We start from the raw sequence: 18,296 nt of genomic DNA, 5'->3' as shown, positions 1-18,296 counted from the left end.
CTTGAGTAGGGGAGATGGGATGGGATCCAGTACAAAACGGGAAGAGTTGGACTTTGCTTAGAGTGAGACAGTTCTTCTATATTAACAAGGAGAGAAACTCTATCTACTGGTCCGATTCCAGGTAAGTGGTAGGCATCGTGGTGAGAACTTGGAGTTCTCTTTCAGTTGCTTCTATGTTCTCAGTGAAATGGGAAGCTGGGTCATCAGGAGGCAGTGGGGGGTTTAAAGAGGGAGAAGATGTGAAATAGCCATTCAACAGAGAGAACATATGAGGGGAACATAGTATGATCTCCAGGCAACATTAAGGACCCTCTTGAGGCCTGAGATGATGACTTTGAGGTGAAAATGGTTAGTATGTCATGTGGTTTTTCTCCAGGCAAGTTTAGTGGCATGGTGCAGTTGGTGGAGAGTTGGACCTGGTCAGTGAGTAGAATAAAGTGGAAGAGACACAAAGGTGCTGAGGGTACTTGCAAGGGAGTGATAATATTCAGGATGGATTCTGGAATCTAGGCTGGAGGGGAAGGGACTGAGGATGTGAGGAGAGTGAGGGATAGTGAAAACCCAGAAGGAGCAAGAAATTGCAGGATTGGTGGGGTCGAAGGATTATTGAACTCAGGGAAATATAGGAGATGGTATAGTTGGAGAGTAGGAATAATGGGGTGGGGTGCAGTTATTAACGACAAACTCTAGGGTAAAATCAGGGGGGTCAGTGGCTGAGGAGGGTGAAGGACAGTAACAACGACCAGGGTATGGGAAGGATCATCTATGTGGATACTGAAAGCACCAAGAATTAGGACATAACACATCCTTGGCAAGAGTGATGATGGTCCAGGAACTTACTTTTTAGCCCTCCAACCATTTCAGTCTGAAAACCACTTCAGTGAATGGGGAGAAGGGGTAGTTAGGGAGTGTGGGATTGACATGTACAGACTGCTGTATTTAAAATGTATAACCATTTGCTGGGGCTCCGCTGCGGGGAGGAGGACGCTGAGGAGGCGCCGAGCCGCGCCGCGCTGCGGGGGAGTCGCCCGTGCAGACGCGGGGCCCATGGCCAGGACCACCAGCCAGCTGGGGCTTCCCTGGTGGCGCAGTGGTTAAGAATCCGCCTGCCAATGCAGGGGACACGGGTTCAAGCCCTGGTCCAGGAAGATCCCACATGCCGCAGAGCAACTAAGCCCATGCTCCACAGCTACTGAGCCTGTGCTCTAGAGCCCGTGAGCCACAACTACTGAGCCCGCATGCCACAATTACTGAAGCCCACGCGCCTAGAGCCTGTGCTCCGCAACAGAAGAAGCCACCGCAATGAGAAGCCCGCGCACCACAACGAAGAGTAGCCCCCGCTCACCACAACTAGAGAAAGCCCGCGCGGAGCAACAAAGACCTAACACAGCCAAAAAAAAATAAATAAATTTATTAAAAAACAAACAAACAAAAATAAAATAAAATGGATAACCAACAAGGACCTACTGTATAACACAGGGAACTCTGCTCAATATTATGTAACAGCCTAAATGGGAAAAGAATTTGAAAAATAATAGATACATGTATATGTATAACTGAATCACCTGAAACTATCACAACATTGTTAATCAACTGTACTCCAATATAAAAAAAAAGTTTAAAAAAAAAAGTTATTTTGTCATTGCCCCCACCCCCCAAAAAAAAACCACTTCAGTGAAGAAAAAGACCCTCCTAGGATATCCTAAATCAAAGCAAGACATCCAAAAAAGCTTTCCAATTAGAAGGTTGGGTAGCTTTTCTGAAATACTCATAGTCTGGTTTTCATTGAATGCGAAATATTGTGCATTTTAAATAGAGGCCAGTCCATGGGCTGTCTGGCAGACCCTCCTTAGTGACTCTCTTGATCTATAATTTGTGAACCCCTGATTTTACCTATACTTCAAGCCTGGAACCTCTGATTTACCTGTGCTTTGAGCTTGTGTCTCTTCTCTTTGGAATCTCTAATAAGCACTAACAAGATATGTCAACATTTCAAGGGGGTGACATATGCAAAAGAAAGTGAGCCAGTGTTTGTAGGGCTGAGACAATAGTAAACTTTGAAAGTTTGAACACAAAAGAGAAACTCTGCCTACTTCACAGACCTTGTCTTACAACCTCCTGCAGGAACCTTTCTGCAGCCTCAAACCCAAACCGCCATTTGGAAGAGCAGGGCCAGGCTAGCAAGTTCAAGTTAGGGAATGCACTAAGGAAGAAGGTCTAAAGCTTGAATCAGAAAAGAGAGACTAACAAGAGAAACTGGCAAAAGGGACATTTAAGGAGAAACCTTTGGCTGGAATTCATTTCTGTCTCCTCATCCTTATCCAGAGGAATCTGAGCGGAGAAGAAAACACATATCTCTTTTGGTATATGGCCTTACTTTCAAGTTTTAAATTAGATAAATAGAAGCTCGGTGAGGCCTGTCTCAGAGGTGTACTTCTCTTGTCCTCTCTTCTGTTACTTTCTGTCACCACTTTTCTGCGTCTTCCCTCTTCTCTGATTTCCACCCTCCACATTCCTCTTCACCCCCGTTTTGTTCTCTTCCACCTCTCCTCTGGTCCTGGTCCTTTTCCTTCCTTCTCTCCATCGTGGTTCTGGTCCTTCTGAGAGCACGTCTTCTTGTGCTGGAACGGAGGTGAGGTGTGGTGATGTGCAGTGGTGAGGACATGAAGTTATGGACTGGAATGATGCTGGAATAATGCTTCTCATCCAGGAGCCATGCTCCCAAGTGGTTCTCCAGGGAAAGGCTATGTTGTCAGCGTGAGATGGTTCTAGTTTTTCCTTAGTTACAGCTTTCTCCTCCCCTCCATCCAGAGTCCCTCAGAAAGCTGAATGCTGCAGAGTGGCGTTGGCGAGGGTTGCGTAGATTCTCTCCAGTGTGAAAGGGTGGCTCAAATAGAACTTCCTGTAGGTGTAGGAGAGAAAAACTTACAATAAGATATAACGCCTTAAAAGCTCTTCTGTGGGCACCTAGATACTTCTGTTAATTTTTAAAATTGTCAACTATTAATAACAGGTAACTTGTAAGAGTTAGTGGTTTATTGATAATATTTTACCCTGGAAAACATATAACTACTTCTACCTTCTTTAAGGATCTCTCTCTGGTCAGACAGAGGCACAAAGGAAGTACTTAATGAATAATTGTTAAATGAATACATGGATGGATGGATGAGGCTTGGAGCTTGGGAAGATAAGGGCTGGGCCCCAGCTAGGGCCCCTAGCTCCTTCCCACTCTCCTCAGTGGAAGGTTGGGGCTCCCAAGGAGCTCAGGGAAGGAAAAGGAGCTCCCCACCCCGCTGCAGAGGCAGACCCTCATGCTTCCCACACTGCAGGGAGAAGGCAGTTCTAGTGACGACAGCGTCTTGCTAGTCTCTGTCCCTTCAGAGCCACTTGCAGGAACTCCCAGGGGCCTCTGGTGGCTCTGGAGGTGCCATACTCAGGGTTTCACTCAGGCCCGTTGGAGGTAGAGAAGAACAGGGCAAGAAGAAAGAGGGCTGAGGGCTTCCCTGGTGGCGCAGTGGTTAAGAATCCGCCTGCCAATGCAGGGGACGCGGGTTCGGGCCCTGGTCCGGGACGATCCCACATGCCGCGGAGCAACTAAGCCCATGCGCCACAACTACTGAGGCTGCACTCTAGAGCCCGCGAGCCACAACTACTGAGGTCGGCACGCCGCAACTACTGAAGCCTGAGCGCCTAGAGCCCGTGGTCCACAACGAGAGAAGCCACCACAATGAGAAGCCCGCGCACCGCAACGAAGAGTTGCCCCCTCTCGCCGCAACTAGAGAAAGCCCGCGCGCAGCAACTAAGACCCAATGCGGCCAAAAATAAATAAATAAATAAATTTATTAAAAAATAAAATAATAATTTAAAAAAAAGAAAGAAAGAGGCCCCCCCACTCCCACCCCACAGCCTCCTGGAATCATCCCCAGGACCCTAGGACCTGAACCCAGACCTGAGGTAGGATTCCAGGCCTGTCCCAGGAAGGCAGCTGGATTAAGCCCATCACCGTACCTATGAGTGGTGCCAGCCGGAGCCCGGTGGAGGCTGCCAGAGTGCTGAGGAGCGAGAGGGGCTGCGGCCCAGAGGGGTTCTCTCTTTCCCACTCTCCATAGGTGAACGACTCCCTCCAGCTGAGGTCACGGGTGCAAGGGATGGAGTCTTCACTGGGACGTTTTTTTTCTAGGTCAAAAAGGGAATGCATTTGTGTACTTTAATTCACAGAGCACTCTCACAGAGTCCAGCCAACATTTGCGAGGTGCTTATTATGGGCCAGGCACTGTTCCAAACAGTTACAGGCGTTTTGCTCTTTTAATACTCACAACAACCCCCCGAGAGGTCAGTGCTGCCATAGTCCCCATTTGATGCATGAGGATTCTGAGGCCCAGCAAGGTTAAGTCACTTACCTGTGGTCACAAAATGAGGAGGCAAGGCCAGGATTCAAAGCCAGATAACCAGGCAACAGAGCCCGTGTTTTTACCACTACATCATGTGAACAAGGCAGTACCAGAAAAAGGAGGCAACCAACGTGGCTTGGAGAGGTTAACCAAGTGAATTTCCCTAGGAGATTCAGCTAGCGGAACTGGCAATGGCCTTGAAACCAGATGGCCTGAAGCCAGAGCCTGTTCCTGGTCCACTTGGCTTCAGCTACACAAAGGGTGGCTTGCAGCCTAGCAGCCTTGGCATCACCTAGAGCATGTGAAAAATGCAGTCTCAGGTCCACCCAGACCCACTGAATCAGAATCTGCATATTAACAAGATCCTCAGGGGATCATTTGCACGTGAAAGTTTGGGAAGCACTGTGATAGGTCACACCACCCACTGATAGGGAGTTGAAAGATTCAACTACACAGGTAAGCTTGGGGACGCTGACTTTTCCAAATGTAGCGCCCGCTCTCTGTCTCTGTCTCTGTCTCTGTCTCTCTCTCTCTCTCTCTCTCTCTCTCTCTCTCGTCATCCAAAAGTTACGAGAGGCTGGGGTGTGACTGTGCTTCCAAACTGAAAGGGTACACTACCTGGCCCAGAGAGAAAAGAGGGGTTCCTTCAGCTCCAAGGAAAGAACAGGGTCCTGAGGACACCCCAGGATGATTAATTGAAATCAGCCTAGGGGCATCTTGGGAACAACAGTTCCCATGACACAGATGTCCTATGAGTCTGAAATTCTAACTGTTCTCTCAAGTCCTAGAAATAAGTTTGAAATATTCTCTATTTCTGTCTTCTTCAACTCTAATCTCATGCGGTATGTTTTGAGTGTATGTGTATGTGTGTGTGTGTGTGTGTGTGTCTGTGTTTGAATGTATGTAGAAAAACATTAATGAATCACCATTGTATTAGCAGTCACATAATATGAGAAAGCACTTCTAGACTTGGAGAAAACGTGGGCCAGCAATCAGCTCTATTTACCATATAGAACAGGGTTTGTGAATTGGCAGCCTCCAGGCTCACTTTGGTTTGCAGATACCTTTTGTTTGCCCACTAAGTGTTGGCCTGTACTGTACTTTAGTATTTTATGAAGTGGGGGGGGGGGGGTATGTGATATAAAAATTCAGATTTTTGTTTTTTCTTGAAAAGTCAGAGTATCTGGCAACCCCAGGCCTGTGTTGCAGCGTGGCAACAATTAGTTGAAGCTTTAATTGAAACGTTCACTTTTTCATGCCACTGTCCCCACCATTCCCTATTGTCTCCTCAATGCTGAAACCAAGTGTCAGCCCAGCTGTTGTTTTACCAATGATAGAGTTGAGAGAAAACCCAGTCATTTCTTATATCTATGATACTGAGACCTTTTACTCCTCTATACCCCCTGCAGATGTTTGAGTTGCAACCCCTGGTTTGGATAAAAGTTGGCACAGCTCCCCTGGGATCTACACATTCCTCTAAATCTCTAAATATAACATGATATTCTGGCTGCCTCCTGAGCCAGTTTGGAGGAATAATTTCTTAGTGGTGTGTTGCACAAATATTTATTGAGCTCCTATGGTGTTCCCAGCCCTGTGCTTGCCACTGTAGAAATTCAGAGGCACCAGAAAAATTTAGTATTGGTTGAAGAAACAAGACTTAAGCCTATGAAACAATTAGGGATATTACATTGCGTAAGAGAGGTTATGAGCAAGGAGAGATTTGTCTGGGCAGGAAGGTGTCGTGAGTGGACCTGAAAGGTTAGGTAGGATTTAGGGTGGCGTCAGGAGGAAGGGAGGAGAGGGGGATGAATAAGGCATGGGGAAGGGTAGCTGAGGTTTGACCAGAGCAGAAGATTTGGGCTGGAGAACAGGGGGAGTCAGAGGGCTCCCATTTGAGGAGGGGACAGTGACCAGGTGAGATGGGTACGAGGGGAAAGTTCATGCAGGATCATCCGTGCCAAAATGAGTGGATCTGGGGTAAACTAGAACCCGGAAATAAATAGGGAACAGGGCTGCTGTTTCCAGAATGGGTCATGCTGTCTCACACAGACTCTGTGTCTCTTCCTAGAAACCCCGCCTCATCCGCCTTGGCCAGCCCACTCTTACTCATCCTCTCTGACTCAGCTCAGACCTCAGGCCTTCTGGGACAGCTTCCCGGGAGGAGTGAGGGAGGCCTGCCTTTGTGCTCCTGTGGCACCCCAGGCTTGAGCTTTGAATGTTGCCTGGAAGGAGAGGTTATGTAATTTGGGGATTTATCCATCTGACTCCAAAAATTATAAACCCCTTGAAGGGGGTGCTGTGTCTTTCTTCACTGTGATTCCAAAGCCGTCAACAGTGTTTGGCGCTTACCAAGTGCTCAGTGCATGCTTTTGAATGAATAAATGAATGAATGAACTAGCAGAAGATTGCTGCCGTGAGCCAGGCAAGAGGTGATAAAGTGGACCAGGGTGGGATCTGTGGGAGTAGAAATGAAGTAAAGAATATAAGAAACATTTGAAAGAAAGGAATTAATAGGATTTGATGCCAAATTGACTATGGTGGCCAAAGATCCCAGAGGAACTCAAACTAAGGTACAGGCGGATGATGGCAACCCTGACAGCACCAGGAAAGTTGGGATGGGGTGCTAGAGGCAATCTTACTCCTATATCTGCAGAGCAGAAAATTCTCCGAGACAAGGGTGCCCCGTGCCCTCCGTTACCTGGACTGTGCTTTTTTTTCTCTGTCTTTCTGCTGCTCCTGGAACTCCAGCCATTTCAGGATCAAGGAAATGGAAGTCAAAAGGAAAAGAATAGAGCATGAAACTCTCATTTTAAGTCTTGTTTCTAGTTATATTTTTCTTGATGCAACAAAAGCTTTAGAGGTAGATATAAATGTGAAAAAGGCCAGCTGTGGCTATATTGGGTGGGTGTGACGCATATTAAAGTACCAGAAGAAAAAATAGGGAAGGGGGAGGTGGGATGGGATGGAGTTTGGGCAGCAGAACCCAGGCTGCTGATTTTGCTGAGGTGGAGTGGGTGTGACTCCATCTGTTTGGTCCTGCATCTTGGCCATTTATTTTATTTGCTGTACGTTGCATGTTGCTGCCAATGTGCAAAAACTGCTATAACTGCAACCAGACTAGAACCTGCCTAAATGAGGAGAAAAATCATCACTCAGGGCTTCATGCTGAGAAATTAAAGAGAAGAAACTAAATGTCTGTACAAAGCAATTATTGAGATAAGGAAGCAAAAATTCAATGTTCCCTGTTTCTCACATCCCTCTGATCCGTCTTGTACATGACAGCCCAGACTCGGTTGCCATAGCTCCCTGGCTGGTCTCTCCACACCTAGCCTCCCTCTCTTCAAATCACTGTCACTGCAACAGCCAGCGTGACCTTTTTAAAATGTAAATGGGATCACGTCACTTCCCTGTTTAAAATGCTGCTAAGGCTCCCATTACACTTAAAGTCTAAATCCATTCGCATGGCTTCCCAGCCCCTGCCTGGCTTGGTCCCTGCCCGCTTCTACGTATGTTGTCCTACCACCATCCCCACTTCCCCACTGGCCTTCCTTCCCTTTCCCTGCAGTCACCAAGCTTCTTCCTCAGGGCGAAGCCTCATTTGTTCCCTTACCCTGCACAGCTTTCTCTACCCTTTATCTGGCTTGTGCATGTTTCTCCTTCAGGTCTTCGACTCCTCTGACCTCCTGGAGATATTAAAAGCTATCTGTGACAGAGATTGCCAGTAGGTCCCCAGCATGCCCTTTTCCCTTCTCTCTCCGGGGCAGAACATCTAATTTTGTGTTGGGTCCATGGCTATGTGGAATGGAGGCTGCATTTCCCAGCCTCCTTTGCAGCTGGGTGTGGCCATGTGACTGAATTGTGGCCAGTGAGGTATAAACAGAAGCCGTCCTTCCCAGAGTAATAAAGAAAATCTGTAAGTTAACATTCTGAGACAGTCAAAATATCTTGCTATTAGATATCAAATATCTTCCTCCATTAGAGTCCAGGGCTCTCCAGCTCAACAATGTGACATCTTACCTTCTTACATCTTCCTTCATTACAGATCTCTGTATGATATACAGAGTGACAACCCCAGTATAAATTCTTTAACAGTGGGCAACTAACAAGTCTGTTTCTTGTGTTAATACTTTTTCTACTTCCAGATCAAGTTAGAATTAATAATACAAGCTAATTTTTTTTTTTTGGCCATGCTGTGTGGCTTGTGGGATCTTAGTTCCCTGACCAGGGATTGAACCCGGGCCCTCGGCAGTGAGAGCGCAGCGTCCTAACCACAGGACCGCCAGGGAATTCCCTACAAGTTAATATTAATTGAGAGTTTATTACATCCTCCTGTAAATTTGCTGAGGATGGGCCAAGCACTTGATTCATGTGAGCTCATTTAATCCTGACACTATCTGCTTGAGGTTGGCAGTACCGCAATTTCCACTTTATAGGTGTAAAAACCGAGGCCCAGCAGAGTTAAACAATATGCCCCCAAGGGCTCATAGTCAGAGTGGTGACTTGGGCCCAGGGTTGTGTGAGCTCTTACCCATTATGAGAGATTGCATCCTCTGAGCTCTCCTGGTTTTCAGTTTATTACTGGCATTCACAAATAAAACTTTCTTTTTTTAAAGTCTGTCTCTGAGTTGCTGGTCCCTGTTATGACAAAAATCTCCTTCTCTCTGACACCTCGTTATTCTATTCTGGTGACATTTACTAATTTTTTTCTGTTCTTCCTTTTCTTTGACACCACAAATCAAGTTCACTAGGACCCTGGTTCCCATTTTATCTTTGCTCTCTGGCCATGGTGCCCTGTGGTCTAAGTGCTCTCGACCTCTGTCTCTCTCATACCAACCAGTCTTAAGACGCAACCCTAAGTCATCTGTACATGTAAGGACATTTCCTCAGGCATGGAGAAGACAGGTCTGCATGAGGGAGCTTTCCAGAAAACATTAAAAAAAAAAAGGTGACCATAGAAGCTCCATAAAGTTCAAGCAGAGGCCAGTTAAGTAGGTAAAGGAACCCAGTGATAGATGATGACATTTTAAACAATGTTTTGACTACTTTTCTGTAGGACTAGAAACTAGTTTAGAAATTAGGTTTTACTTTTCCACCTGTGTTACTAATTTATTCTTAATATTGAAGAAGCTACTTTTCATTTTTTATAAAATTCCTCCTCTGGGGTTAAGCCCACGATGCTTGTGGAAAAGGAGAATTAGGCAAAGAGACCAGGAAAAGGTTGCCCTGAGTCAAGAACACAGACTGAATACTGAGGGGCAATACTTCATGCACTTCCCTGTGCCCATTAACCAAGATAACTTGGTTTCTGGATCTCCCAGCGCAGACCATCTGGGGATGTCATGCTGGCTGGATTTGAGTCATGTACCTGAACTGGTTGTGCTGGTGCAAGTCGGCAAAGATCTGAGAGAGGGCCTCACTCTCCCCCTTGGCCATCAGCTGCGTGAGGCTCTCGCTGGGCTGGGAGGCTTGGAGTTTCTTCTGCACTAACTAGATGGAGGAAAAAAAGCAAAACCAGGTGGTTAAGTTCTTAGCGTCTCTGCATTTTCCTAATATCATGGTCCAGACCCTAAAGGTTAGAACTTAGCTGTCCTATCAGACAGAGCCACGCCAACTGCACAGAGAGGCAATTCTGAGGCCATATCTGTTTGTTTATACCCCCGTACTGTTATAAATATTCTTTGGTGTCCCAAGAATAACATTGTCTCTGAAAACTTTAAACATAATTTAGTAGATAAGCTATTCTTATTAACATACCTTAATATGTTATTGAATAGCCTATTAATATAAACTTTAATAAAGCTTATGCTACTTGGTTTTATATTTAAATGGAAGGGGATTAAATGTTTATTGTAGGAATGTAATGTTTTTCAAATTCATTTCTCTAAGAAATATCCTACGTTGAGCTACTTTTTATGCCAGAGTAAAACCGCCTTTTTCCCTGTTGCCTGTGATGCCCCACAGATGCCCCAGTTGTGCACGCTGCTCATACTCATTCAATATTTATTGAATATCAACTACGTGCCAGGCACTGGGGAATCGAAGTGAAGAAAACAGATAAAAATCTCGGCCTTCCTGGATTTTGTGTTGTAACTCAAGTCAGGCTTCTGTTCTTTATACTCTATGGCCTGGGGCAAAAAGGCCCAGGTGACTTCCCTGAATTCTATCAAATATTTAAAGAAGTAGTAACACCAATTCTTCACAAATTCAGAAATAGAGGAGGAGGGAACACTTCCCAAATTACTCAATAAGGTGAGTATTACCCTGATACCAAAGCCAGGCTATCACAAGAAAACTACAGACCAATATCTCTAATGAACATAGATGCAAAACTCCTTAACAAAATGCTAGTGAACCAAATCCAGTAATATATAAAAAGGATCATACACACCGTAACCAAATGGAATTTATTGCAGGAACACAAGGCTTGTTTAACATCTAAAAGTCAATTAATGTAATATACTATATTAATAGAATAAAGGACAAAATATGTGATCATCTCAGCAGATGGAGAAAAAGCATCTGGCAAAATCTAATACCCATTCATGATAAAAATTCTCAATAAACAAGGAATAGAAGGGAATTTCCTGAACCTTATAAAGGGCATCTACAAAAATCCCATGGTTAACATCATACTTAATAAAAGACTGGATATTTTCCCCCTAATACCAGGAACAAGGCAAGGATGTCTACTTTTGCTACTTCTATTAAACATTGTACTGAAGGTTCTAACTAATGCAATAAGGCAATAAACAAATAAATGGATCCAAACTGGAAATGAAGTTAAGCTGTCTTTATTTGCAGATGACATGAATGTATGCACATATGTAGAAAATCCCAAGGAATCCACAAAAACTACTACAACTAATAAACAAGATTAAAACACAAAAACCAATTGTATTCCTGTACACTTTCAATGACTGATGCAAAAATTAAATTAAGAAGACAATTCCATTCACAATAATATCAACAACAATCAAATACTTAGGAATATATTGAACAAAAGAAGTGTAGAACTTGTAAACTGAAAGCTACAAAACATTGCTAAGGGAAATTAAATTAGATTGACATAAATGGAAAGGCATTCGATATACATGTATTAAAAGACTCAATATTGTCAAGATGGCAATTTTCCCCAAATTGACATATAAATTCCACATGTCCTTAACAAAATTCCAGCAGGCTTTTTTTTTTTTGGTAGAAATCGACAAGTTGATCCTAAAATTTACATGGAAATGCAAAGGATCTGGAATAGCCAAAACAATTTGGAAAAGAGCTAAATTGGAAGATTTACAACACCCAATTTCAAAACTTACTACAAAGCTACATTAATCAAGACATTGTGGTATTGGCACAAGAATAGGCAAACGAATCAATGGAACAGAATTGAGAAGCCAGAAATAAATCCTTACATTTATGGTCAATTGATTTTTGGCAAAGATGCCAAGACAATTCAATGTGGAAAGGATAGGCTTTTCAACAAATGGTACTAGGACAGTTGTATATCCACATGCTAAAAAAAAAAAAAAAAAAAGTACTTAAAAAAGTACCCTTACCTCACATCATACACAAATATTAATTCAAAATGGATCAGAGACCTAAATGTAAGAGCTAAGTCTTCTAGACTTCTAGAAGAAAATATAGGATAACATCTTAGTGACTGTGGGTTGAACAAAGAGTTTTTAGATATAACACCAAAAGCCTGATCCATAAAAGAAAAAATTGATAAACTGCATTTCATCAAAATTTTAAACTTTTGGGCTTCCCTGGTGGTGCAGTGGTTAAGAATCCACCTGCCAATGCAGGGACACGGGTTCAAGCCCTGGTCCGGGAGGATCCCACACGCTGCGGAGCAACTAAGCCCATGCGCCACAACTACCGAGCCCATGCTCTAGAGCTCGCGTGCTGCAACTACTAAAGCCTGCGCGCCTAGAGCCTGTGCTCTGCAACAAGAGAAGCCACCGCAATGAGAAGCCCGCGCACTGCAACGAAGAGTGGTCCCTGCTCGCTGCAACTAGAGAAAGCCTGAGCGCAGCAACAAAGACCCAACGCAGCCAAAAATAAAAATAAATAAAACAAATAAATAAAATAAAATTTTAAACTTTTGCTCCTCAAAAGACATCATTAAGAAAATGAAAAGACAACTCACAGACTGGGAGAAAATATTTACAAATCATACATCTGATAAAGGACTTGTATCCAGAATATGCAAAGAACTCTTACAACTCAATAAGAAGAAAAATATCAATTTAAAAATAGGCAAGGGACTTCCCTGGTGGTCCAGTGGTTAAGACTCTGCACTTCCACTGCAGGGGGCCTGGGTTTGATCCCTGGTCAGGGAACTAGATCCCACATGCATGCCACAACTAACAGTTTGCATGGCACAACTAAGAGTTTGCATGCCACAACTAAGGAGCAGGTGAGCTGCAACTAAGAAGCCAGCCTGTCTCATCTAAGACCTGGCACAACCAAATAAATAAATAAAATAAATATTTTTTTTTAAAGTTTCAAGAAAGATTTGAATAGAAATTTCACCAAGAAGATATATAAATGACTAATAAGCCCATGTAAAGTTGCTCGACAGGAAACCCTAATTAAAAACATAACACATCCACTAGAATGACTTTAATTAAAAAGATAATACCGTTGTTTTGTTTTTGTTTTTGTTTTTTTTGGCCATGTGGCTTGTGGGATTCTAGTTTCCTGACGAGGGACTGAACCCAGGCCCTCAGCAGTGAACAGAGTCCTAACCACTGAACCGCCAGGGAATTCCCAACAATACCACTGTTGGTGAAGATGCAGAGAAACTAAAACCCTCATGCATTACTGGTGGGAATGTAAAATGGTACTGTCACCTTGGAAAACAGTTTGCCGGTTTAAACATAAACTTACCATATGACCCAGCAATTCCAATTCCTTGGAATCTACCCATGACAAATGAAAACATACCCTAACATACATCTATACAAAATCTTGTACACAGATGTTCACAGCAGCATTATTCATAATAGCCCCAAACTGGAAACAATCCAAATGTCCATCAACTGGTGAATAGATAAAACATGGTATATCTATACAATGGAATACTATTCAGCAATTGAAAGGAATAAATTATTGATAATCTGTGACTCTACCCTAGAGTTGGCCCCATGTTATGATATGGATGAACTTGAAAAACCTTATGCTAAGTGAAAGAAGCCAGACACGAAAGCCTATATACTATAGGATTCCATTTATATGAAATGTTTCAGAAATATGAGTAGAGATTGAAGACAGATCAATGGCTGCCTAGGGCAGAAAGTAGGAACAGGGAATGACTGCAAATGGGCATGAGGGAATTTTTTAGGGTGATAGAAATGTTCTAAAACTGGATTGTGGTGATGGTTGCACAACTCTATACATTTACTGAAAAATTTGAACTGTACACTCAGGTGAATTTTAATCAGTAAAGCTGGTTAGAAAAGGCCTAAGGCAAGGCTTCCCAGGGTGCCCCCGTATCAGCTCACTGAAGCTCTACAGCTCAGCTCTGGCCTTGGCTGAAGGAGCCAATGGTGCCCACTTACCTGTGAGTCTCCTGAGGGACTGCAGCTGTTCTTGGGTACCAGGCAGTGAGTGATGAGAATCCTAGGGTCTTTGGTGGTGATGGACAGGCCCTTCTGCAGAATTTGAACCAGTCGGATCCAGAAGTGGAAGACAGTCTCAGGATGGTCAGGGTGGAGCCTTAGGTAGTAGATCTTCTCCGTGACTGTCCTCAACCGCAGGATACGTTGAAAGCGGTCACAGACCTGGAGCTCCACAAACTTCAAAGGGAGAATCCTGAAGGCGTGAGGGAAGACACACATTGACAACCCCATTGCTTCTGATCCAACCCTGTCTTCATTAAAATGAGGGGTGTCTCCTTCAGAACTGAGGCTTTGGTGGGTAGGAGAGAGAATGCTTAGCACAGTGGTGCTCAAACTTTGGGGAGATCAGATTCATCTGGGGAGCTTGTTTAAAATGCAGACGCCTGAAGATACCCTCAAAGATTCAGATTCAGTAGGCCTGGGGTGAGCCCCTGGAATCTGCATTCTAACCTCTCCCCATCCTGCCATGATTCTCATGCTGGTGTTCCCTGGATCCTGCTTGAGAGGGACAGCCTGGGAGTAAGGTAGCTGGGATCACAGGGCTTTTCAATTTCCTTCTTGACAGCACAACAGGAGCTGGGTCCCACTGTCCAGCTTGTGCATTCATTGACCTCAATGTCTCAATTACTCTTCCCAAAGGAGCTAAGATTCAAGGAGCTGGCTTTGGATCTAGTATTAGTCAGCTGGGTCTGGGCTGTACTTGCCATAGGTGTACCTAGAACATAATGGAGAGGTCTATCACTGAAGCAACATGGAGCAATGAAGGGTTTACTTGGACTTCTGGGAATATCTAGAGATTCTTGAGATATCCTACAGAAGAGGCTCAAACATCTAAAAGGGCCGTTTCATCCCCGATAAGCATAATGTTACAGCTCCAAGTGAGACTTCGTTCCACTCACTTTACCAGTAGGAAGACTGCAATGCAGCAAGTAACTTGTGACTCGAAAATTATTTGAGCCTAGTTACTTGCATAAGGACTAGAACCTGCATCTCCCAGCCAGTGCTTCCATCTGCCAGACTGCCTGACTTCCCTGCCCCTTGGCCCAAAGTGGAGAGATTTCCTAAGAATTCAGTGCAGTGAATGCAGTGAGAAGGAAAGAGGGCATGTAGACTGGCCCTCACTCCTGTCCACTTTATGCCCCCCCTTTGCCCCACTTCAGGATGCTTACCTCTTCAGGATGATCTTGGGGGCTGTAGTTGGTTGGTTCCATGTCTGGCTCTGCCCATGGTGCCATTTGACGCTGGCCATGAAGAGGATGTTGGGAAGAGGCAGGCAGGGCACAGAGGAGGTCACCCCAAGGGCCGTGGTGTTGGAGGCTTTGTAGATGTCTATCCAGTTCCTGCCCTTTTTGACCTGCAAAGCAGCACCCCCAGGGCACAGTCTGAACACTGGCAGAAGCAGCAGGATGTTTTAGGCGGGAGTTTCTCAGACTCAGAACCATTCACATTTTGGGCTGGATAAATCTTTGCTTGGGGAGGAGCTGTCCTGTGCATTGTAAGATGTTTAGCAGCGCCCATGGCCTCTGCCCAATAGATGCCAGGAGCAATCTCCACCCTCCCCCCATACAAACTGTGATAACCCAAAATGTCTTCAGACATTGCCAAATGCCCCCGGTGGCAGGGGCAAAATCATCGCTTGTTGGGAACCACAGTTTTAACCTATATTGGTTAAACAACTGTACCAGTATTTACTTTACCTACTATTAGCAACTGCCCACAAGAGTTCCTTGACGTGTGTCACACTTCTGTGAATCCTCCCCAGACTGTTTCCTGGATTTTCTTTGAAAAACCTGTCCTTTGGCACTTTCTTGAGGGGCCCTATTATCTCTTGCACCTTTTCTGCACTGTCAGGTCCCGGTAACTTCCAAGTTCTGCTTATTCTGGGTTCCATTTGGCCTGAGGGGAGCCCAGACAAGGAAACAAAAATGAGCTGAGTGCTGTTGCACTAAGGCCTTTGCCTCCTGTGTTTCATGGAACAGCTAGGTCAGTCCCACCCTTTTTACAGTAGAGGAAACTGGGATTCAGGGTATGCAGGTCACCTTCCTGATGACACCTCCTGATAAGAAAGCAGTGGACCGGACTCTGAGCCCAGATCTCTCTGGGCGTCCAGCTCCTATTTTTTCACCCACCAACATTTCTGTTCTGAGCCCTCAAAGGGCAGCTCATTTTACTGCCTCTTTGTTCATCTGCTTTGAGCTGACAGCCTGGAGGAGGAAGTAAATTGAGGGAGGAAGCTACCAAATCCTCCACTCAGAGCAGACAACACTTGACCTCTCTCTCCAGAGCGACTGCAGGAGAAAACCTATCGGGAGCTCTGCAAAGTCAGGGTCAGATGGGGGTAGCCTTGCCTTAGGTTCCTCTCTTTGCCTCAGTTGTCACTCCACTCCAGTTCCAGGGACAGACTCTCCGTCACATTGTGGGAACAGATTTAGAGGAATCAAGGAGTGCCATTCTGAGCGGCCCAAGAGTACCTGGACAAAGTTGCTTTCAAACACCACTGATTCAGGAAACAGGTTGAATTCTGGAGAATGAACCATCTGGCAGAGCAGTCCCTCCTCCACACCCAGGCCCACTCCAGGATTTGGTTCCCTATCCACAGGAAAGAGGCCCCTGAATTCTTCCCAGGCATTCAGGGAAGGGAAGGTTGGATAGGATCTTGTGACTTTTACTGTCTTCTTCGATTTGTTCCAAGTCTTTCTATGTGGAACTGATGACAACATTTCCGCACATGCTCAGGGGCCTGCTGCGCATTTGTCCTGGGATCTCTCTCTTCCCTTCTGGCCTTGGGCAGCTGGCCAAGGCCTGGGACCACCAATCAGATCACAATGATGAATGGATGACATCATGAAAAACCAGGGCAGGTCTGCAGGAAAGGGAAATGCAGAGGAGCCTCCCTTTTCCTCCAGAGTGCTTTTACAGCTTGTTTAGTGCCCTGGCAGGTCCCAGCCCTTCTCAGGACCTGAGCTCCCCCAGAACTTGCTAAGAAAGTACTGAACCAGGCACAAAGCAAAGAAGGAAGGCTGTTAGGAAGCTCCTTCTGCTTCTAAGAGGAAAATACCCTCCCTGCCTTTCAACCCTCCCTTACTCTGAATGCGACTACCCCCAAAGAGTTTTAAAGGCTGTTGTTAATTTAAAACCCAGCCTTCCTGAGCTTTGTACCATGTGGGCCCCACATGCCCTGGTTTATCTGCAGTAGCCTTTGCTGCTTCTGGAAGGAGTTGAGGGGCTGTAGGTGCCTGCTCTGTGTTCTCCTACAGCTGGCTGGCTACTTCTGTGGGCCTTATTTCCCTGAGGAAGTCAAACTGAAGAACCGCAGAAACAAGTAGTTTCTTACCCAGAGGCTGGCTTGGTGAGGGTACCAGCTGAGAGGAATAGAATCCCAATGAGCAGCTCTGCTGGATCAACAAGCCCTGCTTCCTCATCCTTGAGCCAGAGGAAGAAAGAGCCCAGATCTTGGGGTGACTAGATCAGAGGCAAAGAACCGAGCAGGCCGACTGCTATTCAAGTCTATTTCAGGGAGAAATCACATTCTAGTTTGGACAAAATTCCAGAATCTATTAATCATCAAGGTACATTCACCATTAAGGTTAAATACAGTCAATTTAGAAAAGCAATTTGACAACCAACATATGCAAAGTACAAGCATGGAGGTTTATTTTTGTATTTCATTATCAAGTCAGGGAGAAGGCTGAAAGGTCACGAGGCTTTCCTTATCTGATTCCATCAGCTCCCTCTCTGAGTCGTTTCTATTACGCCCCTGCTCTATCGGCTCCCTCATGGCTAAAGCAACTTCTGCACTCACGTTCCTTGTTTTCCTTTGTTTACCATGTGGGAGAAATGTCCTCTGTGGTAACATTCTCTAAGGATGGGGTAAGAGACTGCATCCTGTGGTTTACATTTCCCTGGAAACAACATACAATACAAAAGTGATGGCAGTTAATACGCTGATATGATGCTTTTCACAGTTAAAGCTTACCTGCAACAGTAAATCTTATTGGCTTAGATACATGGTTTGGAAATATTTGGCCATTGAGACATTCAAAAATTCCCTTCAATATGGAAGATGACTTTTTCTCTTTACAAGCCTGTCGAGCCCATTTTTGTGGTGTGTAGAGGGTGGCTTTTTAGCACCCAGTCTAAATAGCTAGTTGTGAGGAAGCAAGCTTTCAGCTCTAAACAAAATGCTAAACAATGATAAAATGGTGCCTTAAGTTCCTATTCCTTCCTACCTGCCCCCATCAAACCTCAAAACCTAGCACACTGAATCTTTTAAAAAAACATTTGA

At 44.9% G+C, this 18,296-nt stretch overlaps 1 protein-coding gene across 2 annotated transcripts; it reads right to left on the bottom strand.

Annotated features, from left to right (window-relative positions):
* Positions 1–1,398: 1,398 nt before the first annotated feature.
* Positions 1,399–17,432, bottom strand: GARIN1B (golgi associated RAB2 interactor 1B). 2 transcript variants are annotated; one of them, XM_082472397.1, is made up of 7 exons: positions 16,483–17,432; positions 15,181–15,365; positions 13,952–14,204; positions 9,757–9,878; positions 7,090–7,127; positions 4,009–4,176; positions 1,399–2,902 (listed from the first exon to the last, which is right to left on the bottom strand). In XM_082472397.1, the coding sequence occupies exons 1-7, from the start codon at positions 16,729–16,731 to the stop codon at positions 2,889–2,891; spliced, it is 1,029 nt and encodes a 342-aa protein (XP_082328523.1). In that variant the 5' UTR covers positions 16,732–17,432; the 3' UTR covers positions 1,399–2,888. The 2 variants fall into 2 exon arrangements, with proteins under 2 accessions (XP_082328523.1, XP_082328524.1); XM_082472398.1 differs by lacking the exons at positions 1,399–2,902; positions 7,090–7,127 and having other exon boundaries at positions 4,019–4,176.
* Positions 17,433–18,296: the final 864 nt, after the last annotated feature.

This window comes from Balaenoptera physalus (genome assembly GCF_965194825.1).
Source record: "Balaenoptera physalus genome assembly, chromosome: 8".
NCBI lineage: Eukaryota > Metazoa > Chordata > Mammalia > Artiodactyla > Balaenopteridae > Balaenoptera > Balaenoptera physalus.
Note: the sequence above shows the minus strand (reverse complement) of the source record. Positions and strands in the feature narration are given on the sequence as shown.

What these genes read in the sequence shown, in the direction of transcription:
- GARIN1B (XM_082472397.1), bottom strand. Translation starts at nt 16,731, where the DNA reads ATGTTGTCATCAGTTCCACATAGAAAGACTTGGAACAAATCGAAGAAG. An exon ending in TTGAAAGCAACTTTGTCCAG is followed by an intron (nt 15,366 to 16,482) that starts GTACTCTTGGGC and finishes GCTGCTTTGCAG; the next exon opens with GTCAAAAAGGGCAGGAACTG. An exon ending in CCCAAGATCATCCTGAAGAG is followed by an intron (nt 14,205 to 15,180) that starts GTAAGCATCCTG and finishes TCACGCCTTCAG; the next exon opens with GATTCTCCCTTTGAAGTTTG.